General features: G+C 37.6%; 1 protein-coding gene across 20 annotated transcripts in view; it reads left to right on the forward strand.

The window, feature by feature from the left end:
- Window positions 1–27,079, forward strand: part of HERC1 (HECT and RLD domain containing E3 ubiquitin protein ligase family member 1) — a 208,431-nt gene that overhangs the window by 122,239 nt on the left and 59,113 nt on the right. For 9 of the 20 annotated variants that reach the window (XM_081507446.1, XM_081507454.1, XM_081507444.1 and 6 more), the window contains 10 exons: window positions 122–306; window positions 3,945–4,100; window positions 6,070–6,176; window positions 6,722–6,832; window positions 10,025–10,201; window positions 14,970–15,209; window positions 17,050–17,133; window positions 19,115–19,635; window positions 21,468–22,237; window positions 24,725–24,923. In XM_081507446.1, the coding sequence (XP_081363572.1) occupies window positions 122–306; window positions 3,945–4,100; window positions 6,070–6,176; window positions 6,722–6,832; window positions 10,025–10,201; window positions 14,970–15,209; window positions 17,050–17,133; window positions 19,115–19,635; window positions 21,468–22,237; window positions 24,725–24,923 (2,550 nt within the window). The remainder of the gene's footprint in view (window positions 1–121; window positions 307–3,944; window positions 4,101–6,069; window positions 6,177–6,721; window positions 6,833–10,024; window positions 10,202–14,969; window positions 15,210–17,049; window positions 17,134–19,114; window positions 19,636–21,467; window positions 22,238–24,724; window positions 24,924–27,079) is intronic. The other 11 variants (XM_081507461.1, XM_081507448.1, XM_081507458.1 and 8 more) reach the window with 5 other exon arrangements.

Here is a 27,079-nt window from a genome sequence, read left to right on the forward strand (position 1 = left end):
TGTGGGGGTTGGTCTTTCACATTTTAGTAATTTCCTTTTACCCCTAATCTTCTTTATGTATTTAAGCATGTTTGCTCTTCTGTATAATTACCATTTATTTTTTTCCCATTATTTTACATAGGACCTATGCTGATAAACTGAGCCCCAAGGTAGTTCAGTCTTTGTTGGATCTGCTCTGTAGTCAGTTGAAGAATTTGTTGTCCCAGGCTGGTGTATTGCTTATGGCCTCTTTTGGAGAAGGAGAAGAGGATGAAGAAGAAAAAAAAATTGACTCCAGTGGAGAAACTGAGAAGAGAGATTTCAGAGGTATCATAAACGTTTTTTTCTGTCATTATTTATAAGCATTTATTGAGTCCACATTGTGTGAATATCTTTAGAATGTAGACTTCTTTCTGTTGTGAGGCATGAAAGGATTTTTATTTGTTTATTTAGAAACCCCATTTCTCTCCAAATATGTATGATGTAGATGTATCTCTGATTGAACTTCCTCTCTTTACAGTCAGTTAACCCTGATATAGTAACTATACCACCCAAAGTCTAGATTTAGGCTCTCTATTGTATCTAGAACCTAGAGGTTCTCAGTGACTGATTTCCCCAGATTATGTTTTTGTAGCATTTAATCCTGACAGCTCATCTCTTGAGTTGCAGTCTTGGTTTAAGGATTCCACCAGGATCAACGTTTTTAATATTTTGGAATTGGGTTAGAATTAGGGGAGCTGAACTTCTTGCTAGGCTGTTCTTTTCTCTAGTCACTAAAAAAATTCTTCATTATGCTTAGCTGTAATAAATTTTGGTTGCTGTAATATGGTCATCTGCTTATAGCTTTAAAAAACTATTAATCAACGTTGTGGGAATTCCCTCGTGATTCAGTGGTTAGGACTCGGCTTTTACTGCTGAGAATGTGGGTGCAAGCCCTGGTCAGGGAACTAAGATCCCACAAGTTGCACAGCACAGCCAAAAAAAACCCACAAAAAACATAGTGAACATTGTATTTCAGTAGAATGTAAACCCTTAACCAAGAGAACTACTGCATATGTCAGTTATATAATTAAGGAATAAAAGTCTAAAACTGATCATTTGTTGAAAAAACTTTGTGTAACTACCAATGTCTTATTACCATAATAAGCTCTGGGAGCTGTTAAATCCAGAGAAGGAAATGGCAACCCACTCCAGTACTCTTGCCGGGAAACTCCCAAGGACGGAGGAGCCTGGTAGGCTGCAGTCCATGGGGTCGCTAAGGGTCGGACATGACTGAGCGACTTCACTTTCACTTTCATGCATTGGAGAAGGAAATGGCAACCCACTCCAGTGTTCTTGCCTGGAGAATCCCAGGGACGGGGGAGCCTGGTGGGCTACCGTCTATGGGGTCGCACAGAGTCGGACACGACTGAAGCGACTTAGCAGCAGCAGCAGTAGCAGCTGTTAAATCCTTTCTGGACCAGATAGATAGATAGGTAAAACAAAGGTAATAGACCCAATCTTTCAAGACCATTATGAAGATTAAATAATTTAATACTTGTAAAGGACTTAGAGCAGTATCTGGCACATAAGAGCTTGATGAATGTTAATATTGGAATAGTATAATGAATAATATTTAAATAAATAAGGTAGTATTTAAATAATATTAATACTGTATAGGTAGGTGGGTGGATAAAGGAACATGGTGGGGATACAAAAATGACAAAACATTATCTCTGCCCTCTAGGACTTTCTAGGGTAATGAGGAAGGCAGACATTTAAACAAATAATTACAGTGTAATACAATAAGCTCAGAAGAAATAGCTAAATCTCTTAGGTCAGAATCTAGAGAGATGTATGAGTCTCACTGAGGCCTAACTTTTGGTTTCAGAGGCTGAATCTGTGACAAGTTACTTCTTTTTTATAAAGAGCATATTGCTTATACAGAGTGTGAGGAGACTCACAAGGCATGATAACATAAAAACAGGCTTTTAATGACACCTCTCTTTTTCCTGAGATCCAACTGGGTATACAGGGTTGTTAAGGTAATAGTTTCTTACCACTCTCTGTTGAGCACTGCACATATGGACAGCATGGAAGAAACAGAAGAGTTACTTCTCAGCATCCTTCCATATCCAATAAAAAAATAAACTGTGATGAATCTTAGCAGGTGTAACAACACACTGAGTCCACATCAATTCCCCTCAGGTTGTACCTTTTCTGTTGATGGGCATGGCTGGGAGTGAGATTGATTCTAGTTAACAGTGGCCAGGCATTCAGATAGGTAGACCAGGTATTAATAACTCCACATACTCTCTATAATACTTAACTAAAAGTAAGGTGTACTCTTCATTTCAAACACAGTACTGATACTGGAAACAAACTATATTATCAAGTTGTATCAACCAGCTTTATGGTTAAGTTCTCTAGGTCTTAATTACTTTAATTAATTGAATGTCTTTTTAAAAAAATACTTGCTGGGTAATAAAATATTTGCTGGGAGTGAGAGTGGGGTTGGATGGAGGCCTCCTAAAAGAGATTTTCCCAGGGGTCTCTACCAAGAGAGAAAACTTCATGGAAGAGGTAACTTTTGAACTGGATTTTGAAGAAATGCATAGGAACAAGGTTAGAGTGAGATGTAGGTACCCAGGGCAGGCTAATAATTTTATATTCTTCAAATTAATACTATTAAAAAGGTTTGCATATTAACAAAGACTGAAGAAGTAAAGATTAGAGTACTGTGAGAAGGGAACGTAGAAAAGCAATTCTTAGCTTTTTCTCTAATTGTCCCTAACAGGTTAGTTCTATCATAAACCTTCACACCCATCAGCAAAACAAAAGCCCTCCAGCTAACTAAGATATCCATGAAGATATTATAGATTACTGACTAGTCAGACCTGTCCTTTGGCCGGGAGTTGGTCTCCCCTCTATCACAAGTGACTTATCTGTGTATTTCTTAATTTGATATGCCAGGATCTCCCTGAAAGAAATGCCTGTTTTCAAATTGTTACAGTTTTCCATGTTTTAATGCACCTTACAGACTCACATTCTGGGACTCTGCCCCACTGGTAAACTTCTTTGCCCTGGCTCTGAGTGGGTCATACCTCCAAGATGTTGGATGATATGAGATCATGGTGTATTAGAAGAAGAGCAGAAAGTTCTTTGGCTTCAAAATGCACAGGGTTGTTGTTATTAGTTGCTAAGTCATGTCCAACTATTTGCAACTCCATGGACTGTAGCATGCCAGGCTTCCTTGTTCTTTACTATCTCCCAGTTTGCTCAGACTTATGTCCATTGAGTTGGTGATACTATCCAACCATCTCATCCTCTGCCACCCTCTTCTCCTCCTGCCCTCAGTCTTTCCCAGCATCAGGGTCTTTTCCAATGAATCATTCTTTACATTGGATGGCCAAAGTATTGGAGCTTCAGCTTTAGCATCAGCCCTAGAGGGAAACTACTAGAGGGGTGACGAGAGGTATTGATGCTTGTGGGAAAATTGGGATGGTTATTTAGAGCAGATTGGTGGAAAGATTTCTTATATGTAGAGTTCAGGCAAACCATACCCAGGCCTAGAAATTTGTTTCTTGTAGAATATAGAAACAGTTAAGTCTTTTTTAGAGATGTAATTCTTAATTTGATTGGGCCAAAGGATGGGGGAAGTGGTGAGTGGATCATGGACTTTTTGAAAATGTGATCATAGTTGTCAGCTCTTTTACTAGTCTAATGCACACACAGACATGGGTTTTGTTTTGGTTTTTAAGAATACATTTCAGTTGATAACATTTATTTATTTTTGTCCATGCAGTGTGGCTTGTAGGATATTAGTTCCCCGACCAGGAATTGAACCCAGGCCCTAGGCAGCTAATTGACAGCCTAGGTTGTGAATTAAGTGGTATTTAACTGCATTCTCAGTGTAAGTTATTTGATAAAAAACTGTTTTCTGTTTGCTTTTGGTTATAATGTAAACCTGTCTGTTCACTCTTTAGCTGCTCTTAGGAAACAGCATGCAGCCGAACTGCATCTGGGGGATTTTCTAGTTTTTCTTCGCAGAGTTGTATCTTCAAAAGCAATTCAATCAAAAATGGCTTCCCCAAAGTGGACAGAGGTGCTTTTAAATATAGCGTCTCAGAAATGTTCTTCAGGTATGTGACCTTTGTCTTATTTTGGAGTGTTTTGCATATCACATGTGTTTTATTCAGATAATGCCAGACTTTAACAATATTGGATACTTGACCTTGATTTTAAGACTTTTCTTTCCTGTTTTGTGAGTACTTATTTGATTGAAAGAAAAGTAATTTCAGGAGTGACAATGGAAAGGAATCAATAATAGAAGATAGCACTGGAGAAGATCATAGATTTAATATTGGAAACATCTCTAGTTGTTCAGATTACAATAATAAGTGGAGAACATCCCGTTTAATGTGATAATTAAGCACAGAGTTTGAGATTCTTGGATTATCAGAATGCAGATCTGAATTTTTCTATTCTTTCTCATCATTTTATGATTTCTGTTGCCTTGATTTAACTTCTAGTTGTGTGCTATCTATGAGAGTTCTGTAAAATAAGCATAATTCTTGCTTCTTAGCCTAAAACTCTGGTCTGCTTACATAGATTAATGTCAGTCTTTTCCTAATCTGTTTGCTTTTTATTGTTTTTAAAATAAATGTACATAAAATAGAATTTACCATTTTAACCACTTAAGTGTACAATTCAGTGACATTGAGTACATTCACAGTGTTGCTCAACCATCACTGCAGTCCATTTCTAGAACTTTTTCATCATCCCAAGTCTTTCTTAAGTGTGCTAAAATGTAACGTAGTCTTCTATGGTACATGTTATTTTATATGTGTACATTTTTAATATAGTTTATTAGTGTTTCTTTTTACTTTTTTGTATGTATTCAATTTTTAAAAAATTCAGATTCTATATATGTTTTAAGGTTGGTGTATAAACAAAAAGAATACAGGTAGCTTATTATTGACATAATAGCTACAGTTATTAACTGCAAAAATACAATATAATGGAGTCATACTAAATGTTAATGTTCTTGCAACAGAATTATCCCAGTCATCGTGGTAACAGATTCTGGCAAGAAATTGATTTGTTGTTAGAAATGTTTAAAGAATTTCCAAAATTGATCAACTGTGCTGCAAACAAAACAGCATTTTATTTAAAAGAGGCCTTACTTTTCTCTTATTTTCTTAAAAGCTCTGCCATTTACAAGTTACTACTATTGGCAGATCAGTAGTTCAAGTCAGGGTTCTTCCTATAACTATGCTTCTTAGCCTTATATATAGTAAGTTTATACGCATTTTCCCGTTAGTTTTTCTTTACTAGTATAACTTATAGTAGCTTTTTTTTCTCCTTTAGTAAGATAAGGCTTATGATAATATTGAGTAAGTTCTTAGAGCATGAAGAAGAATCAGATATTAATTTATTTCTACTGGTTGTTTTGTATTGGGTTTGCCAGAAGAGTTCTTTCGGATTTTTCTCTAAGACAGTGCAAAAAACCCCAAACAGCTTTTTGGTCAACCTAGTAATAGTAATGGATAGAAAAAAGAGCAACAGTATCCTTCCTCTGTATTTGTTTATTTTAGAAAAATACAAACTGCTTTCTCTCCCATTAACCCTGTAGGTCCATCAGGGCATAAATGCAGTCAGAAGCAATTAAAGGGTATGATAAGCCTGAGCTTTAGAGGTTAACAGATGTGTCATTTAAAATTCTACTTCTGTCTCTACTGAGCCATGTGGCTTTGCTCAAGTTACTTCTCTGAGCCTCAATTTCCTCATCAGTAAAATAAGGATATAATGTAGGATTTGTGAGGATCAACAGAGTTATTAATGTATATGAAATGCATAGCATGGTACTTGGCACAGGTGTTTATTATAGTACTATTCCCTTATGTATACATAAAAACTGAAACACGAACATGAATATTCATATACATTGATGGATATGGGATGAATCCGGAATTCTTATGATAATGTGCTGAAGTGAAGTCCATTCCATCCTAAATACCTAACAGCCTCAAGGGTTTTTTTCAAGAAGTTTATTTAAACTTTGAATTTAAGTCGCATTTATAATAAGAAAATGTTCTTTTCCCTCTCCAGGAATTCCTCTAGTTGGTAACTTAAGAACGAGGCTCCTTGCACTTCACGTCCTTGAGGCTGTGCTACCAGCTTGTGAATCTGGTGTAGAAGATGATCAGATGGCCCAGGTTTCTATTTTTAAAATTATTAGAAGATATTCTTTACATCTGCAACATGATTCACCCAGACTTGAAACTTACAGTGTCTTCATTTGCAAATGTGTCATTTATTCAGTAGCATCTACGACTTCCACTTATGAGATTGTCTTTTAAATTTTTTCATCTCCAAGCAAAGAAAAAGAGAAATTAAGTTAGTTATGAGATGTGAAGAGTGCTGGTATAGTGAATATTTTCAAGGTCAGAATGAAAGGAAAATTTATAGAATTTCTTACTATGTTTGGGCATCTAGAGAGAGAAAGATGTGAGGCTGTATGGCCTCATCAGAGGTCCATATAGTGAGGCAACATGAGGGCAGTTGAACCCACTCTGTAGTGGGTTAATCATCTTTCTAAAAAATGACATTTTAGCTTGCATCTACCCAAAGTAGCTGTCAGACATTGGTATAATTAAATCTCACGGGTGACTTAATATTATAGTTACATGATTTATCTTTTCTAAAAATAGTTTAAATAATCCTTTACAGATTTTATCATTCTTCTTCCTTTAATACATAGGTTGTGGAACGCCTGTTTTCCCTCCTGTCAGACTGTATGTGGGAGACACCCATTGCTCAGGCCAAACATGCTATTCAGATAAAGGAAAAAGAACAAGAAATAAAATTACAGGTACCTGATTCTTCCAAAAAGGTATCTTTAGACAGCACAAGTGAATATCTTGCTACCTGTCTCTGGATCCTTTCTCCTTTGAGGGACATTGTTCTATCAGTTATGCAGTCTCCTCTCTGCACTCTCTCTCCCTCTCCACTGGAGGAATTTCTTTCTCAGTTTGTAAACATCTCTTATTCCTACTCTCCTAAATAACATTTTTTATCAGTGAAGGCTTTCTATATATTCTTTCATGCATCATTGCTAAGCCTCTGGGAAGAGTAATCTTGTACATGTTTAAATCACTTCCTTACTTCTCATCTCTTCAGCCCAATCGTTTCTCTTCTACCAAAGCACCGAAATAATGACAGAGGTGTTATTGGTAATACAGTGTATGGCTTTTTGCTCACAAGTTACTTGACCTCTGGAAACTCTAGCCTTCTGTTGTTTTCAAACCATCACTTTCTCTAGATTCCCTCTGCCAATCCTTGATTCCCTCTGGAGGCATCTCTTTGGTGTGACTTTCTCCTTGTCTCCATCCCAAATTCCAGTGTTCCTCAGAGTTCTGTATTTAGCTTTTCTAGAAGTCTCAGTCATAACCATGACCATTTTCACCACATTCATTGCCTTGCGAACTTGAATGATAGATAGCCCAGTTGTCTTTCCTTCAAACTTTTCTTCTTTTCCTCCTATCCCATTTTTGTTGGTGGCACTAACATTCAGCTAGCTATTCAAACCTAAATTCCTGGAAATTCTAGACTTGGCTAATTTCCCCATCCGTGTGGTCCCTAGACCTCATTGATTTCACCTCCTAAATCGTTCTTGCTTGAATCCATCCATCTAGCTGTCTCAGTCTTTCTATTAGTTTTCATGATTCCATGATGTTTCTGGTTTTCCTTCTATCCCAGTACAATGGCCTTTTCTTCTCATCCTCTTTTATTTGTACTTCCCCTTCTATTTTAGCACTTCCCTGGTGGCCCAGACCATTGAGGCAGATTCAGGTAAAGAATCTGCCTGCAATGTAGAAGACCTGGGTTCAATCCCTGGGTCAGAAAGATCTCCTGGAGAATGGAATGGCAACCCACTCCAGTATTTTTTCCTGGAGAATTGCATGGACAGAGGAGCCTAGTGGGCTACAGTGCATGGGTTCGCAAAGAGTTGGACACGACTGAGTGACTACCAGTTTGACTTTCACTTCTATTTAATCTAACTGCTGGACTATCCCAAGGTTTGGTCCTAAGACCCCTTATTTTCTTCAGCTGTTAATTCCATTTCATTTCCTCTAGCATCAAACCTTATTCAGACCCATTTGCCATTGATCACCAAATCTTTAATCCCATTTTTGACATTTTTTTCCTGAATTCCAGACTTATATACCCATCTTCTACTTGCCTTGCCACTTGAATGATAGTCTAATAGGCATCTCATGCTTAGCAGCATCCTTAGTTCTATTTATAGTCTGTTCCTTCCCCAGGCTTTCCCATATTTCCTAGAAAGTGAATCAACCAAAAAACCAAGCAGTCATGCTTGATTATGGAGAAGGAAATGGCAACCCACTCCAATATTCTTGCCTAGAGAATCCTGTGGACAGAGGAGCCTGGTGGGCTGCTGTCCATAGGGTCGCATAGAGTCGGACATGACTGAAGCGACTTAGCATGCATGCATGCGTTGGAGAGGGAAATGGCAACCCACTCCAGTATTCCTGCCTGGAAAATCCCAGGGAGGGAGGAGCCTGGTGGGCTGCCGTCTATGGGGTCGCACAGAGTCGGACACAACTGAAGCGACTTAGCAGCAGCAGCATCCTTGATTCCTCTCTATCACACACACCCTATTTTCTCTATCTATATAATCTCCAAGTCCTGCTAACTTCTCTGTTAATACTTAACTTGAATTTTTCCACCTCCTCATTCCTCTGCCATCACCGTACTCCAAGCCACTCTATGTCTGACCTGGATTATGCAGTATTCCATGTTAATTCCCTATAATTCATTCTCTACACAGGATCTAGTGTGAGCTTTTAACTTGGTAACTTGGAGCATGTTGATCCTCTGCTTAAAACCGTCCAGTTAATGGTTTTCCATCCTTTATCTCCTCTTTGCTAACTACACTGTGAACAACTTGCCTTCTTCTTGTTTCTTGAACACACTGAGCTTGTTCCTTCCTTTGGGCTTTGGTCTGGCTTTCTTTCTACCTAGAATACTTCCCTCAGATATGTCTTGACTTAATTATCACTTCTTCAGATTCCTTTCCTAATCCACAATCTAGAGTCAGTTGCCAAATACTCTTTGATGCCACAAACATCACCTGTTTTAATTTCAGCATAGCATTTATCACCTAATATTTTGTTTCTTTTCTGTCTCTATCTTCTAAAATATGAGCTCTGTGCGAGCAGAGACCTTATCTATCCAGTATATTGCTGAATATATAGGACCTGGTATAGTGTCTAGTACATAGTAGATGCTTAATAAATATTCACTGAGTACATGAAGGATTTTTACATTGTCAGTGTTTCTTACCTGAACTATTTCAGTAAACTCCTGATTGTTCTCTCTGTTTTCATCCTGTATACTCCTGGTACAACAATGTTTATGAAACATAGATCTGATCAGGGTTCCTCTATATAAATCATTCTGTGTAGAAATTCTGTTGTCTAAAGATCAAACTTAGAATGCCTTCCATGATTTTGTTCCTAATTCCTTATTCTCTTTCAGTCTCATCCTTCAGATCTTCAGTACTGCTTGCAATTATGTTAAATCAGAATGCTGATCAGTGAATTCTGTTTCACTTCTGTGCCTTGACACGTGCTGTACATACTGCCTTAAATTTCTTTTTTTTTTTTTTTGATCAGCTGCTTAATGCCTTCTTATCATTTAGGATTGAGGTCAGAAGTCATCCTCTTTTGAATGCTTACCTTATCCTTCCCAAGCATGGTTAGAAACTTACACTTTTATGTTTCTGCTATACCTGTCATGTAACTTCTTTTATTCTCTCACTGTCGTACTGTGTTATTTGTCTCTCTTTTGCCTGACTGAGGTATAAGCTCTTTGTGGGCAGGGACCATGCCGCATTTATGCTTGTGTTCCCATTGCCTGCACAGTAACTGGTATATAGTAGATAATAAATATTTGTGGAATCAAACCAAGGAGTCTTAGAATATGTATTAACTGAGATCTGAGTTACTTCAAAATACTAACCCAGTTTCTTTTCTGGTAGAAGCAGGGTGAGTTGGAGGAAGAAGATGAGAATCTTCCTATACAAGAAGTATCCTTTGACCCGGAGAAAGCTCAGTGTTGCATAGTGGAAAATGGACAGATTTTAACTCATGGCAGTGGAGGAAAAGGATATGGATTGGCGTCAACTGGAGTAACTTCTGGGTGCTATCAGTGGAAGGTGCGTAGAATTCTAAGTAGTTATTAAGACATTTTATCTTTTAGTCTTCTCCTCCTAGATTATTATTTTTTTTTAAATGGAAAGACTATTAAAAAAATCATCTTATGTAAAAGTTCTGCTGCTGCTGCTAAGTCGCTTCAGTCGTGTCCGACTCTGTGCGACCCCATAGACGGCAGCCCACCAGGTTCCGCCGTCCCTGGGATTCTCCAGGCAAGAATACTGGAGTGGGTTGCCATTTCCTTCTCCAGCGCATGAAAGGGAAAAGTGAAAGTGACGTCGCTCAGTCATGTCCGACTCTTAGCGACCCCATGGGCTGCAGCCTACCAGGCTCCTCCGTCCATGGGATTTTCCAGGCAAGAGTACTGGAGTGGGGTGCCATTGCCTTCTCCGATGTAAAAGTTCTAGTACTGTATAATTTCACATAAATGGAAGCTCAATGAAGGATATACAAGAACCCTGTATTATTTTTGTAACTCTTTCAAAAATGTTTTTAATGTATAGTTGAAAAATCATGATCATCTCTTCATGAGAGGTCACACAGGGCCCCCAGCAATGAAAATTCGATAACATATGTGTGATGTTTCTTCCTGGGAGAGCACATTAAAGACTGAGTGGCCAAGATTTTTACTGGATGCTAGTCACATACTTACTCTCCGCCTGGCATATACTAAAATTTTAGATTCCCAGAGGAAAAGTAGCTTTTGAGCATAAACCATATTATCATACAGTCTAAGCACAAGGAGCCACCTTTATCAGTTAGGGAAACTGTATCAGTGTGGCGAAGTATTTACCAGTCTAGTCCCCAGGTGCCAGCCAAGGACCAACATTGCAAGTAGACATTTCTAAGGATAGCAGTCCTGTTATGTTACTTCTTTTGGTTGCACAGTCTACCTCCTTGGCTCTTGGCCACAGTGTTTCTACAATAAAATTAATATTGTTATCTGGTAGGACCTCAGACAGTAGGGTGAGACCAGCCTATAATATTGACTTCAGGGGTCTTAGACTTAGCCAGTTAAAATAAATCTCATTAATCAGAAAGATCTATCTTAAAAAGTCATGTGGCTTTTTCCATAAATTTAGCACAGCACAACTCTTGCCAGTTCAGGACTCGGGATAGGGCACGTACACAAAAAAATATAATTCCAGAGGTTGTATGTGGTATCCTTGGAGATGAAGCGTTTATAAGATGTACAGTAGTCAGGAAGAACAAGTTAACAGGACCCCGATGTGATCTCCTATCAGGGGGCCTCCCACCTTATTTTCTCACTGCAGTCTAAATAATTTAGTTGAGTTCTTGGTTTCAGAGGGACTGTCTCTGAAGCCAGTTGGTTAAATAGTTCCGTTTGTCTGTGACATCGTTTTATCTGCCTTAAGAGCGTGGATGACATCTGGAGATGTTCTGTGGAAATCCCAGGACCTGGAGTCATCCCCTGCTTCATATAGCCTGTTAGGTATAATGGGAGGCTCAGAAGCCAGTTTGAATTTAAAGTGCTCAAAACCACCTTCTCAACAGCATGGCTTTCCCCCGTTCCTCCCTCCCCTAGGAGGAGGAATGGTTGTGAAAAATGGTGATTATTTATGCCATCTCTATTCTTCTACACTTCCTGGGGCCTGGGTTCCCTCCCCACCTACCTTATTCTAAAATCGGTATTTCTCATTTAGTAATTATAACTTCATATTTTTTTGAATCGTTTTTTGTCTTCATCTAGCCCTTTTGTCCAAAAGGGTTAGAAGCAATAGGGACAAAAAAATTTTCACACACAAAAAATTTTTTTTAAATACAAACATTTTTATTCCTAACCAGAAAGGTTAGGAATTGTCAGGACAAAATCCCAATTAAAAAATTGTTTTTCACACCATCTACCTCTTCTATCCTAACCATTTATCCAGTGAACAGCCTAGGAAAGATCCATCTTTTTCTGGGGAGAGCTTCATTTAATAATCTGTCTTACTAGGGCCTGTGTATCAGACATAGAATCAAGCTATCAGTCTGTTGAAACTGTGACTAGTTCAAAAAGCTGAAAAGAAAAAGTCAGTAGCAATAGGACATCCACAAGAAGAGGTCAAGAGTCCATCTGTTATAAGAGTGGACGAGAGGGATCATATGCCCTATAGTAATGCCCTCCTCCAACTTTCAGGTTTCAGGAAGAATAGAAGTTAAGAATGTAATTAGTTTCTATGTCAGAAATAGAAAGCAAATCAGCAGCTCAAGTTAGATGACTATCAAAAGAACAAGCCCTTTCCCAGGGGCATATATAAGAATCCTGGACAGTCCAACTAGAATCCATGATGTTTTCAGTTTATGGCTACACCAACTAAATCTTCAACAGTCCCAATATTTGATTTTTGTTTGTTGGGCTGGTACCTCCTTTTAGTTGAACACAACTCATGTTGAGTTGAAACAGCCCATAGCAGAGAGTATCAAGTTTTAACTTAGAGGCTGCACCAAGGGATTGGAAGCTGTGAATTGAGGCTTCTGTAATAAAACTTGCAACTTTTGGGAGTAGCAGTAGAATGCTATAGGATCAGACAGCTGCGTTTTAAGTCTAAGTGACTAAGATCTTTTTGCCTTCTTAAAGTGTAGATTTAATTTGCTCACTCAAAAATGCTGATTGCAGGCTAGAAAATCATCAGACTCTAAGGGTCAGACATCTGATTTTACAGGAACTAATTGGCAACTAACAACTGCTTTTTAAAACTCTCAAAGTATATTTCTATGTGGAGATTGCCAGTCTTTATTTTGTTTCCCTTTGTTCTCGAGGTTCTAATAGGCAAATATCATAACAAAAAATCGTTAGTTATAGAGGCTTGTTTTGTTTCCATTACTCAAAGAATTTAAATTCCAATATACTTGTCAGGGGCAAAAAGCAGGGAAGTTGTGTGCCACTAACATTTTTCCTCTGCAGCTTTCACTTACTAGTTTCATCTCTTAGTATTTATGAAGTTACACCATATAACATTTTACACTATCTTTTATTATACATCCAGATGCAGTAGCCATGAAGTGAAGCTGTTTTGTAAAATTTACCTTGCTCTCAGATCTCAAGTTTACTTAGACCCCTAGCAGTAAATTTAGGATTTACAAGGTTAATTGGTTGGACTGGGGTACTAGTATAGTAGTAGCAGCTTCTAGGCTAAAGAAAATTGCTGGAGTAGTTTCTTTTCTTCTCTCTCTCCCCCTACCTCCCCCCACACTTTCTCTCATCTCTTCCTTTCCTCCCCCCTGCCCCCATTCCTTCCCTTCCCTCCCCTTCCCTCCTGTTCCTTCCTTCCTTCTTTTTAAATCTTTGCTTCACCCTGGGAACTGACTTAAATACCTTATCTCTTCTTGCTTGGAGGAAAGAGCAACATACACTTCTAATATTTTTGGTCTACCCAAAACTCACCTCAGGGATTTTTGAACTTTTTCTCTTGCCACCTGGAGGAGAGAGCAACTGTAAGCTTATTTTTATTCTTTGGCCCATCCAAAGCCCATGTGTGGAAATGTTTGGGCCCTTTCTCTTCCTACCTAGGGAGGAAAACAACACTTTTCTGCTCTTTTCTCCTCATTTAACTAACAGGGCCAAAAGCAGCCAGGGGATCCAGTGAGCCAACCCTCCTGTGGTTGACTCGATTGCTTTTGAATTCCATGGGTAACTTTTGTCTCTCACAATAGATAGCCACTCACCTGCTGTTTCATAAAGTGTAACCCCATAGCCATTAGGTTTCTCTTTCCCCAGTTCTCTCTTGTTCCCAAATATGTACTTATATTTTAATGATTTAGAGTTGTTCTAGTGAAGCTCATGTTGCCGCTACTGTGTTGGAGATCCTGAAGATCACCCCTATGTTCAAAGATTTGGTAGAAGGCCTCATAGGACTCAGTATATCATTGTATTCACAATGACTGGGGTTTTCTATAAGAGGTAGTAAGGATATATAGCCAGATAATAAGGGGAAAAGACACAGATAATAAGGGGAAAAGGAAGCATCTAGAGGAGTACATGTTCAGGCTTCCTTATGTTTGCTCCATGCCACGAAGGGTCACATGGACCACACACTTGTCCCACCAACAAAATACAGCAACATTTGTGTGTGATGTTTTAGGGAAGCCCATTAGAGACTTGGTTGCCAAGATTTTTACTGGAGACTGGTAATGAAGGTACCCTCTGCCTGGCATGTGCTAAAAGTCCAGACTCCCAAAAGGAAAGTTCGTGTTCATTGTAAACCACATTGTTTGTTCAAACTTTCTTGTCCTGGTACGCTGCTTGAATCATTTAGGAAAAGTTCTGTAACAGTGTAGGAAACTGTTTACCAGTCCAGTTACCAGGTACTTGCTAAGGAGCCACTGCTATAAGCATGCTTTTTTAAAGAGAGCAGTCTCAAGCCTGCTATATTAACTCTTTCCTGAACAGAAGTATACATAAGAGAGTAATTAGAAAATTTGTATATAAAGAATTGAAGCTGTCCATTCGTTTTCTGGACTTGATGTACTTTCTCAACTTCATAATTAAGATGTAAGTTAAAATTGTTTATTTCAAATAAATACTCAGAGGTTATATTCAAAGGTTATTCTACATTACTACTTGGTAAATATTAAATTTGCCTTAAAATCTTTAAAAAATGATGAAACTGTTTCATTTGTGTGTTATTTTCACTTAAGCTAAAAATAAGCTTATGTTCTCATAAATGCTTAATTCTTTATAAATGTATTCCTCAGTATTGCTTTCTATGGGTAATGGTATTTTAAAAAGTGTTTTGAATATTAGTGAACATTACTACTTGATTTTAGTTTTACATTGTGAAGGAAAACAGAGGTAATGAAGGCACGTGTGTTGGAGTTTCTCGTTGGCCAGTACACGACTTTAACCACCGTACTACCTCGGATATGTGGCTCTATCGGGCATACAGTGGTAACCTCTATCACAACGGAGAACAGACTCTGACGTTATCCAGCTTTACTCAAGGAGATTTCATTACCTGTGTGTTAGACATGGAAGCCAGGACCATTTCCTTTGGGAAGAATGGAGAGGTACTGAAATTTATTCAGAAGCATTGCTTGTTTTGTTTTCTTTTTTTAATTAGTTATCTATTTTGTACATATTTTTAGAGGTGTAAATATGTCAATTCCAACCTCCCAATTCTTCCCACCTCTACCCTTTCCTTCTTGGTATCCATACGTTTGTTCTCTACATCTGTGTTCCCATTTCTGCTTTGCATCTATGCCATTTTTCTAGATTATATATATGTGCATTAATGTACGATATCTACTTTTCTCTTTCTGACTTCATTCTTTATGACAGTCTCAAGGTCCATCCATGTCTCTGCAAATGACCTTATTTCATGCTTTTTTTTTATATGGCCAAGTAATATTTCATATGTATGTACCACATCTTCTTTATCCATTCTTCTCGTGATGGACATTTAGGTTACTGCCATGTCCTGGCTGTTGCAAATAGTGCTGCAGTGAACATTGGGGTTCATGTGTATTTTTGTTTGTTTAAAGTGTTTACTTTTAAGGTCATAAACAGAATAACAAAGCCATAAATTTGAAGGAAAGCAACCCATAGAGGAACCCCCATAACACTGGGTATATGCCTGATAGTGGGATTGCTGGGTCATATAGTAGTTCCAGGTTTAGTTTTTCAAGGAACCTCCATACTGTTCTCTATAGTGGCTGTATAAATTTATATTCACACTAGCAGTGTAAGAGGTTCCCTTTTCTCTATACCCTCTCCAGCATTTTTTTTTTCTCCAGGGTCTCAGCTTTCTCATGTATTCTTTTTTCTTATTTTTAATTGGAGGATAATTGCTTTACAATGTTGTGTTGGTTTTTGCCAGGTATCAACATGAATCAGCCATAAGTATACATATGTCCCCTTCCTCTTGAACCTCCCTCCCATCTCCCACCCGTCCTGTCCCTCAGGTTCCAGGATTTGTTGTTTGTAGATTTTTGATGATGGCCATTCTGACCAGTGTGAGGTGATACCTCATTGTAATTTTGATTTGTGTTTCTTTAATAGTTAGTGATGTTGGGCATCTTTTCATGTGTTTGTTGGCTATTTGTATGTCTTCCTTGGAGAAATGTCTATTTAGGTCTTCTGCCCATTTTTTTTTCCTGAACTCTTTTTTGTTTTTTTAATTTTTACAACGTTGTGTTGGTTTCTGACATACAATGTGAATGAGCCATAATTATACATACATCCCCTCCCTCCCCTCTCCCCATCCCATCCCTCCAGGTCATCACAGAATGCCAGATTGCTTCTGCCCATTTTTTGATTTTTTTTTTTTTTTTGATACTGAGCTGCATGCACTGTTTGTATATTTTGGAGATGAATCCTTTGTCATTTGCTTCATTTGCAAATATTTTCTCCCCTTCTGAGGGCTGTCTTTTTGTCTTGTTTATGGTTTCCTTTACTGTGGAGAAACTTTTAAGTTTAATTAGGTCCCATTTGTTTATTTTATTTTCATTAATCTAGGAATTGGACCAAAAAAGATCTTGCTGTGATTTATGTCATAGAGTTTTTCTTTTTACTTATCCTTGACTCAGTTAGTGCTAGCTTTTCAGTTTACAGCTTATTTGCTCTTCTCTGCTTTTTCTCTAATCCTTTTGGTTCTTATAATATTTATCAGAACCAAAAAAAAAAGAAAAAGACAATAGTAAAATCCCAATAAGACCGTTGTAACAGAGAAACAAATTAAGATCATTTATTATACGTAGAATTTCTTTGGTTAGCAAGGATAATTGAGATTTGAATTTAGTAACTTACTGTGTGTCGTAAGAGCTTTGAATCTTAATATGTGTTGGATATTATCAATTTTAAAACATATTCTTGTTTCCTTTTTTTCCTGTCACCTGTGCCACACTATAGGAACCCAAATTAGCTTTTGAAGATGTGGATGCAGCAGAGTTGTACCCATGTGTAATGTTCTATAGTAGCAACCCAGGGGAAAAGGTAATGAAACCTCAGACCTTCATAATTAAGCATGAAGAATATTTGTTATTTTTTATTAATATTTGTTAACGTCATACAGACTTTATAGGTACAAGAAGCTATCTCTATCATTAGAAATACCTTCTCAGGTAAATTTACTCTTCCAGAAGAAGGTTAGATTATTTTTTAAAATTAGCTTTACTCTTTTTTAAGACGCTATTTTGATATTCTGATCATTTGAATATAGTGAGTCAACTTTCAAACATATGTGGGATTATAGGAATTACAGGAAATAGTTTAGGGATAATCTGGTTCATTGGCAGTTGTGCCTATGAGAGAGGAATCTAAAAATAACCTCAGTGTAGTCAGATACTATTCTGTGAATAATGGAATTTTCAGTTATGATGGGGAAGCTGCCTTTCATTCATTCCACTGAGGGTTTCCAGACCCTGTAGATGGTGTAATTTTGAACCCTAAGTCCTCAGAACAGTATTAAAGTGATACCCTCTCACTAATACTTTTTTCCTCCTAATCCAAAACCCACACAGAGAGAAACTTCTTCGTGGTCTTGCTGTGAGGATTGATATGTTTTCTACCCCATCCTTTTACTTGAGGATGTAGTATAGCCTAGGTCTGGTCCCCAGAATTTCTAGTTATTTTTTAGGAAGTTGTCAAGCTGTCTCACATATCATACATCTGTGATGAAAATGATAGATTTGGTAAATTCTAACCATGAAAGTTATCATTTATTTTGGCCTTTTAAATATATTTTTAAGATTTTTCAAGGAGATATAATTTCAAGCTAGCTACTCATGAGATAGTGGAACTGCTTCTTGAACCAGGTGGCCAACAAAACTGAATTGGAAATGAAATAAACAGGAACCCCAGTACCTGCTTTTTATCCCTTTCCCTGGTGATATTCTTATAGCCCAGAGTAGGTTCTTAGTATGTTCTGGTTAAAATGATGGCCTCTTGCTCCCTAACATCTGTGAAGCTTGAAGGAATTAATTTAACCTTAGGTAGGTTTTATATCAATCAGTTTATTCTACCCAGAAGCATTGTCTGGCTTCAATATCTGATAGAAACAATACTAATAACAGTTACTATCTTTTTAATATTTACTGTGTGTCTGGCACACAGCAAAGTGCTGATAAGCACTTTATGTGCATAGTCTAATCTTTAATATATTAAGAGATAGATACAGGTGTTAGTGTCAGGTTTTTTTTTCAAATGAAAAAGCTGAGGTTTAGAGAGATTAAATAATTTCTGAAGATTACACAGAGTTAAGATTTGAACCCAGGCCCTTCTCTTCTTTTATCCTCTATGTCTTATTTGAAATGTGTGACCAATTTTATAGCCTTGTGATTTTATCTTTGTGCCTCTGAAACAATATAAGATGGTCCCAGGACTCATTATTATTCTGGAGTCTTAAGGATTAGAGTGAAGTCAAGACTTTTGGAGTGGGGACTAAGACTTCCCTGCTGGCTCAGACAGTAAAGAATCTGCCTGCAATGCGGGATACCTGGGTTCGATCCCTGGATTGGGAAGATCCCCTGGAGAAGGGCATGGCAACCCACTCCAGTATTCTAGCCTGAAGAATCCCCACCGACAGAGGAGCCTAGTGGGCTACAGTCCATGGGGTCCCAAAGAGTTGGACATGCCTGAGAGACTAAGCACAGCACAGCAAATTGAATCACATACACCTTGGTCTGTACCTATCTTTTGAGTGACCACAACAGCACTCTTACTCACAGGCTGCAGAAGGTTTAAATGATAGGGTAACTTATTTCTCAGTCCCATACTGCTACTGACTTTAGTAGAGCTGTAATACTTGCTCACTCCTTATTGAGGGCCAGTAGTACAATACACATATATCAGGAGACCAAATACTAGTTCCACATGGGATTACATGTGCTAGATTTATAGTTTTGTGATTTATAGAATTAATAGTTTAGGATAACTATTAATAATCACACATTTGCCACCCTCCTTTCTTTTATAGGTGAAAATTTGTGATATGCAGATGCGTGGCACACCACGAGACCTCCTTCCAGGAGATCCTATTTGTAGTCCAGTAGCTGCAGTGCTGGCAGAGGCCACTATTCAGCTTATTCGTATCCTTCATCGAACAGACCGTTGGACTTACTGCATTAACAAAAAAATGATGGAAAGGCTACAGAAAATTAAGATATGTATTAAAGAATCAGGTCAGAAGCTAAAGAAAAGCCGCTCGGTTCAAAGCCGAGAGGAAAATGAAATGAGAGAAGAAAAGGAGAACAAAGAGGAAGAGAAAGGTAAACACAGTAGGCATGGCCTTGCTGACCTGTCAGAGCCACAGCTGAGGACCCTTTGCATAGAGGTGTGGCCTGTGCTGGCAGTGATAGGAGGAGTTGATGCTGGTCTTAGAGTTGGAGGTCGGTGTGTTCACAAGCAAACTGGGCGCCATGCCACGCTGCTGGGAGTGGTCAAAGAGGGCAGCACGTCTGCCAAAGTCCAATGGGATGAAGCAGAAATTACCATCAGGTATGATTTGTTGAGTTACACTGTTAGCAAATGTATTTAGTATTTATTGGTAAAATGTGCTATTGCCTATGGACAGTGAGTAATTACGTATTTTAGGTGAGCTGCCAATTAACTTTTTAAAATAATATTTTTCGTACATCTGGGTAAGAGTACTATTAATTTCCTAAGGGGGTATTTCCCAAACTTGTGTTCCTTGGAATACTAGTGGTTTGTAAAATACATAGTTTTTACTTTGTTTTGTGAAAAAAAATGATAAGCTCAGTAGTTTAGATTAAGTAGGATCCTTCTGTCTATTTTTCATTTAACTTCCTGCTTTTTAATCATTTCCATTACACGTTGGGACAGAAAAAAAGCCAGACAGTAGAACTCTTATTTCCATTTTATACAGGAAGGCTTTGAATGTAGGATGGTAACATTTGAGTGACTAAAATTAGGTTTTGTATTATCTGTTATTTTTAAATATTCTTGCTTTTTTTTAAAGCATATATTTCTATACCTTCAGTGTGCCACATTTTTGATAGGTATGAAAATTATGTTTATTTGGCACAAACTGTGTGCTTAAAAACATTTAGATGTGTTTAGAATCAGGTAGAATTTGTGTGAAATAGAAACTTCATATGTTTAAAAGAAAGTATGTTAAGTATTTCAGTCAATAAGAGGACTCACTTAACTAATGACTACATAATTGTATCATTTGAAAACACAGATTTATTGATGATATTTTGTAACTGTTCATTATACTGCTTAAAGTGATTCCGTTGTTAATATGACATGGGACAATATCAAAAACAATGGTTCTTCAGTATTTTTTGGAGATGGTACTATTATATAACGTAATGAATAGCTATGGACCCTCTCAGCTGAAAAATAAACCCATGTGAGCTTACACACAATTTCAGGAATTAATGGACTCCAAGCTAAGAAAACAATGAAAATTTTAGTTGTGAAAGTATCTACCTTTTCTTTAATTCTTTGCCTTGTTTTGGAAAGGATTTATGATGCCTTACTAAGATGCATACAATAAAGCAAAATGATTAAATTAAAACATATTAATAAGAAAAATGACCCAAAGAGAAAATAAGAGTAGGTTAAGCTGCAACCAAAATTTAGGTTAATAGAACAAATGTATGCCACCAAACTTTGTATACTTGCTAAAGCTTTCTATTCCAGTTCTTTATTAATGGTTAGAGCATGTTGAAACTTTTGGAAATTCTTGCTGGATATTAGGAAATATGTAGTCATCTTTTTGCTTAAAATAAATTGAAAGCATTTATTGAAGACTACAAGGTAATTTTTCTGAATGAAACAAAGTCTTAATCTGGAATAGGTTATAAATGGCCATTACCCATGTAATAAGCTAGATTTATTGTACAGACTTTCTGAACAGCTTACATTAGGGATTGGCAAACCACACCTGGCCCAGCTCCTGTTAAAGTTAAATAGCCACAAGCATTCATTCAGGTATATCAGTGACTGCTTTCACACGATGATATCAGGGTTGAAAAGTTGCAACAGAGACCATGTGGCCTCCAAGTCCTAAAATATTTACTATTTGGCTCTTTATAGAAATTTTGCTAGTCCCTGGCTTATGTCATATAATAATGAATATTCATATTTGAAGGCACAGGAACATCTCATTGCTTTTGCGTTTAACATCACATCTCCCCATTTTTCTCATAATAGATTCATTTTTCTGTTTGTAATGAGTTCTCTAGTTTGTGTAATTTATTCTCTGTTTTGATACATCTTATTTTGTCTACATTATTTTCTATACCTTCCTCTTGTCTATCCCTCACTTGCTTCTTCCTGTGTCATTCTGATCTTTATTAAAGCTTCCCAACTTTTTGGTCGCCTAGTGATACTCCATTGTATAATCTGGAACCCTGTGAACCACTTCCTTTTGACGTGGCACGATTTCGAGGCCTGACAGCTTCTGTGTTGCTGGACCTCACATATCTGACTGGCATTCATGAAGACATGGGCAAACAGAGCACCAAGCGACATGAAAAGAAACACCGACATGAATCTGAGGAGAAGGGGGATGTTGAACAGAAAATTGAGAGTGAATCTGCTTTAGATACACGAACGGGCTTAACATCTGATGATGTTAAGGGTACCACAAGCTCCAAATCAGAAAACGAAATAGCTTCATTTTCTTTAGATTCAGCAGTGCCGGGTGTGGAATCCCAACATCAGATAACAGAAGGAAAAAGAAAAAATCACGAACACATGTCCAAAAACCATGACATAGCCCAGTCAGAAATCAGAGCAGTCCAGCTGTCCTATCTCTACCTCGGTGCTATGAAATCACTCAGTGCTCTTCTTGGCTGTAGTAAATATGCTGAACTGTTGCTGATACCAAAAGTTCTGGCTGAAAATGGCCACAACTCAGACTGTGCGAGCTCTCCAGTTGTTCATGAAGACGTGGAGATGCGCGCAGCCCTTCAGTTTTTGATGCGCCACATGGTGAAGCGAGCGGTCATGCGGTCACCCATAAAGAGAGCACTGGGATTAGCAGATCTGGAACGAGCTCAAGCCATGATCTATAAATTAGTGGTCCATGGGCTTTTGGAAGACCAATTTGGGGGCAAATTTAAGCAAGGTAAGTTATCTGATTTTTAAAAAATTTTTGCTTTGTGCTGTTGAAGTTACTCATAATTGTCAGAAATGATATATTTTGTAAGTTATAAATTTTTTTGGCCAAAAAGTTTTCACAGTTTTTTCCTTTGCAAGGCAGACAGTTCCTTTCTCTTTCTTTATATTAATAACCATCTGTCTACAGACATGCCCCTTTTTATTGCACTTTGCAGATACTGCATTTTTTACACATTGAAGATTTGTGGCAATTCTGGGTTAGGCAAGTCTTTCAGCGCCATTTTCCAACAGTATTTGCTTGCTTTGTGGCACATTTGGGTAATTTTCACAGCATTTCAGACTCTTTCATCATTATGATATTTCTTACGGTGATCTGTGATCAGTGATCTTTGATGCTGTTACTGTGACTTGTTGAAGGCTTTGATGATGGTTAACATTTTTTAACAATGAAGTATTTTTTAGTTAAGGTATGTACATTGGTTTTTGTTTTTTAGACATAATGTGTTGCACACTCTATAGACTAGTGTAAACATAATTTTTTCTGCACTGGGAAATCAAAAAGTTGCTTTATTGCAATATTTGCTCTATTGCAGTGATCTGGAAGCAAACCTGCAGTATCTCTGAGGTGTGCCTATACGTATAATTTTTTATTTTTAACTTATGGAAGTATTGGAACTTAATAATTATTACATTTTGTAAAACTGAAATTTAACTCATGCCACAAAAGGTACTCACGTATTTATTGATCTTATTCAATATATATATATTATTCTGATAACTTTCAGAGATATTTTAAAGGACTTTCTAAAAGTTCTACTTTCATAGGCTATATATTGTGTGTAAAAATTCTTGTTTATCTTTTATCCTCACCTTTGGGGATAATAAAAGTTTTGAGAATAAGAATGAAATTCATTCAGTAAATATTTATTGAGTACCTACAGTGTGCTAGGTACCCTTCTAGATTTTGGGGAGTCAACAGTGAACAAAACAAAGTCACCTACCTTCATGGTGCTTCCTTTTTTTTCCCTTCCTTCCCTCCCACTTCCTCTTCTTTTTCGTTTTCCCTTACTCCCTTCTTCCTTTTTTAGCTTAGATAGTAAATAGGCAGAGAGAGGTGTATGGTGCATATAAACAGAAGTTGTTAAGATCATGATTATGAAAAGTAGCTGGTCACTTCACAAACCAAATAGAATTAGCTAGTTATTTGTAACAACTGCTATCTTGATTATGTTTATTTGTAGGTTCCCTTATCAGATAAGAAAAAATTACAAATACTTTGTAAGCCCTTAGACATTTTAATGTAAGGAAAAAAAAAACCCTTTAGAGTAATTTATTTTATGAGGCATTGTCCTTTTTTAGAACTTGGGAGTTTCTGTCTAGGTTTTTATTCTTGTGTTTACATATCTTCATCTTTGTTGTTTGAAGACTAAAGATAGACATCAAAATCAAAGTGCTAAGGAAACACAGTTGTAATGATCCTTAGAGAACCTCTGGTTAAATGTTGCAAGAATAAGTGAAAGAGTACCTTCTCTCAAGTAAGAGATGAGTAATTACAAGAGCTGGTTACATTATTGTCTGTAGAGGCTATAATCAGTTCAGTTCAGTTGCTTAGTCGTGTCTGACTCTTTGTGACCCTATGGACGGCAGCACGCCAGGCCTTCTTGTCCATCACCAACTCCTGGAGCTTGCTCAAACTCATGTCCTTTGAGTCAGTGATGCAATCCAACCATCTCATCCTCTGTCGTCCCCTTCTCCTCCTGCCTTCAATCTTTCCCAGCATCAGGATCTTTTCCAATGAGTCAGTTCTTCGCATCAGGTGGCCAAAGTATTGGAGCTTCAGCTTTAACATCAGTGCTTGCAATGACTATTCAGGACTGATTTCCTGTAGGATGAACTGGTTTGATCTCCTTGCAGTCCAAGGGACTCTCAAGAGTCTTCTCCAACACCACACCACAATTCAATAACATCAATTCTTCGGTGCTCAGCTTTCTTTATAGTCCAGCTCTCATATCCACACATGACTACTGGCCATAGCTTTGACTAGATGGACCTTTTTCGGCAAAGTAATGTCGGCAAAGAGGCTATAATAACGAGGCAATGATGAATGTATGTTCAGTCGTGTCTGATTCTTTGTGGCACCATGGACTATTGCCTGTCAGGCTCCTCTGTCCATGAAATTTTCTAGGCACGAATACTGAAGTGTGTTGCCTCTTCCTACTCCAGGGGATCTTCCTGACAGGGATCGAACCTAGGTCTCTTGCATCTCCTGCATTGACAGGTGGATTCTTTACCGCTGAGCTACCTGGAAATCCCTACAATAGTGAATATAAGGATGTATATATAGAAGAACATTTTTTTCTGTAAATCCTTCACAGAAATTGATACTTACGAAATATACTTAGAAACTTTCCAAATTAATAGTTTCCCATTTCTTTATCACTTAAAAAAAAAATAAAATCCTTACTACTGTCTTAACCATAACCTTGGTTTATAGAGATTGATCAACAAGCTGAAGAAAGTGACCAAGCCCAACAGGCCCAGACCCCAGTTACCACCAGCCCATCAGCCTCAAGTACAACTTCCTTTATGAGCAGCTCACTGGAGGACACCACAACTGCCACGACTCCAGTCACTGACACAGAAACGGTGCCTGCGTCTGAGTCCCCAGGGGTGATGCCCCTTAGTCTTCTCAGGTAGGGAAGTTGACCTTTAATGCCTGCTGTATTGATGCCTGTGATTCTAAACACATGATTGTTTTCTTATGAAGAGTGTACCCAACTAGGGCAAGGCATTCTAGAGCTAGAGAGAACTTAAGATCAAATTCAAAGTCAAATTCATTTTACTGAGGTTGGAAATGCCCCCTCAGAAGTTTAATAACTTGCCTGAAGTCTCACAGCCAGTTAGTGGTGGTCCCAGATCTAATCAACAGTGCCGCTGAGAATCAGTTACTGTAGTACTCTATCTCCTTATAATGACTTTTTTTTTTTTTTGGCTAGGCTTTTGAATATTTTTTTTCCTTTAAAAGTATATACTGTGTTTTGAATATTAGAACCTCAAGAAAGAGCTTAACTCCAGGAAAATTATTTTCTTTTCTCAGATATTTTCCTTTTAAGCATAATTCTTTAAGTGTACTTTTATTCTTTATGAAAAGATCAAACAAATCTACTCTTCACATGAAAGAGCATGTCTTATGATGCTTCTTCAGCCAAACCTATTTTGTGGACTCGTAAATTCCAAAGAATGTTTTAAGTTTCTTTTTTTGCTTCAGTTTGCCAGAGGTTTAGACAAAATGGAAACTTTTTTTTTTTTTTAATTTTCTTTTCAAAATGAAAACCTTTAAGTGAAAATCCTTGGAGAGAGACTGTTTTGTGACCTCTTTTAACTAGGGCTTAAGTGAAATTAAGGGAAGCAGAATGATTATTTTCCCTTTTTCTTATTTCTTTCCCCCCTTCCCTTAATTGACAGCTCATTATTTCCAGTGTGTAGACTGACATCTTAAGAGAGTAGGAGAGTGGCTGTTATTGTAATGATGGTAAAATTTTGTTGTACACAAGAGCCACCTGGGAGGCTTTCTAAAGCTCTGGGGATGTATCTCCCAGCACGTCACATTCCGTAGGTCCAGTGTGGTGCCTAGTTTGCGTTTGAATTAAGTCTCCATGATTCTGATGCAGTGAGCTTCAGCTCCTAGAATAAGAATTATTGTTCTCGTTTTAGGCAGAAGGAGTGCTAATCCTAGTAGCTATACCAGTGGCCAGTCCCCGCACATTGCCTATCTCTTAGTCTCTCTTAAGTAACACAGCTCCAGGAGTTACTTCTGTTTGAGAAAGGAGGAAAAAAAGAGTGATAGGGTATTTTAATATATTTTTTAATCCTTCTGGCAATTACAGAATTCAAGGCATCAACAGAGGATCAGTAGCACTGTAACTGTTGCCCTGAAGCTCCATAGGCATGGAATTCAGTAGTAAAATAATGCTCTCTTGCCCCCAGAGGCATTCACCGGGCCTGTGGCTCCTTATTTCCTTTTAGTCTGCATTTCCCTCATATTGGCTGGGACTGTGTTAGAGTTGCAGTTGTCTCGCCTGGCTCACCATCATTTAACATGAGAAAAATCGGGGAACAACTGCCCTCATCATATCATAGTTACTTGATTGGGTTGACAGTGCTTTTTTGATGCTTAGAAAGTTGTTATTAGTTCTGTTGGGCAAATTTAAAGAGCAGTCAGTCAGTGAGGATCTTCCTGGACTGTATTCTTTAGCTAGTGTCTGCCTTCTCAGCGTGAAAGGGGTTACTTCTCCTGTACTTGTACCCCTCTACACTGCTGACATTCATATACTGTTTTTCATTTGTGTTATGTGACTAGGCCCTTATCTTTTGTTTCCATGACTTACCTATAGACTATCACTTTGAATCCATGTGAATACTTTCATGGCTAGCTAGTAAATGTATATATCTGAAGTAACTGTAAGTTATCTATCTTTAAAAATCTTCTTTATTGTCTAACTACAATATGCCTACCAAAATACCCCTGTCATCTTGGTATTGTAATTGAAGGAAAGCTCCACGAAGGCAGAGATTTTTAAAAAATCTATTTTGCTAATTTCTGTATTCTCCCTACTTGTCATGTTGCTTTCATTTTGCTTGAACAAATGAAAACGTATCACTACTTTTATAGTAAAAGCATCCTATGAGATCATGATTTTTAAAACTGCAGAGTCTATCTTCCCTCTCCCCAGTTAAACTGTAGCCAGCTTGTATAGTTTTTCCAGGTTGCATATTTCTATAGGAAGATTGTTATGTATATATTATTTTCTAATTGGATTTCTATGCTAACCATTATTGTTTCCTTAAA

Source organism: Giraffa tippelskirchi, chromosome 7 (genome assembly GCF_054371585.1).
Source record: "Giraffa tippelskirchi isolate mGirTip1 chromosome 7, T2T-mGirTip1v1.2.pri, whole genome shotgun sequence".
NCBI classification, from domain to species: Eukaryota; Metazoa; Chordata; class Mammalia; order Artiodactyla; family Giraffidae; genus Giraffa; species Giraffa tippelskirchi.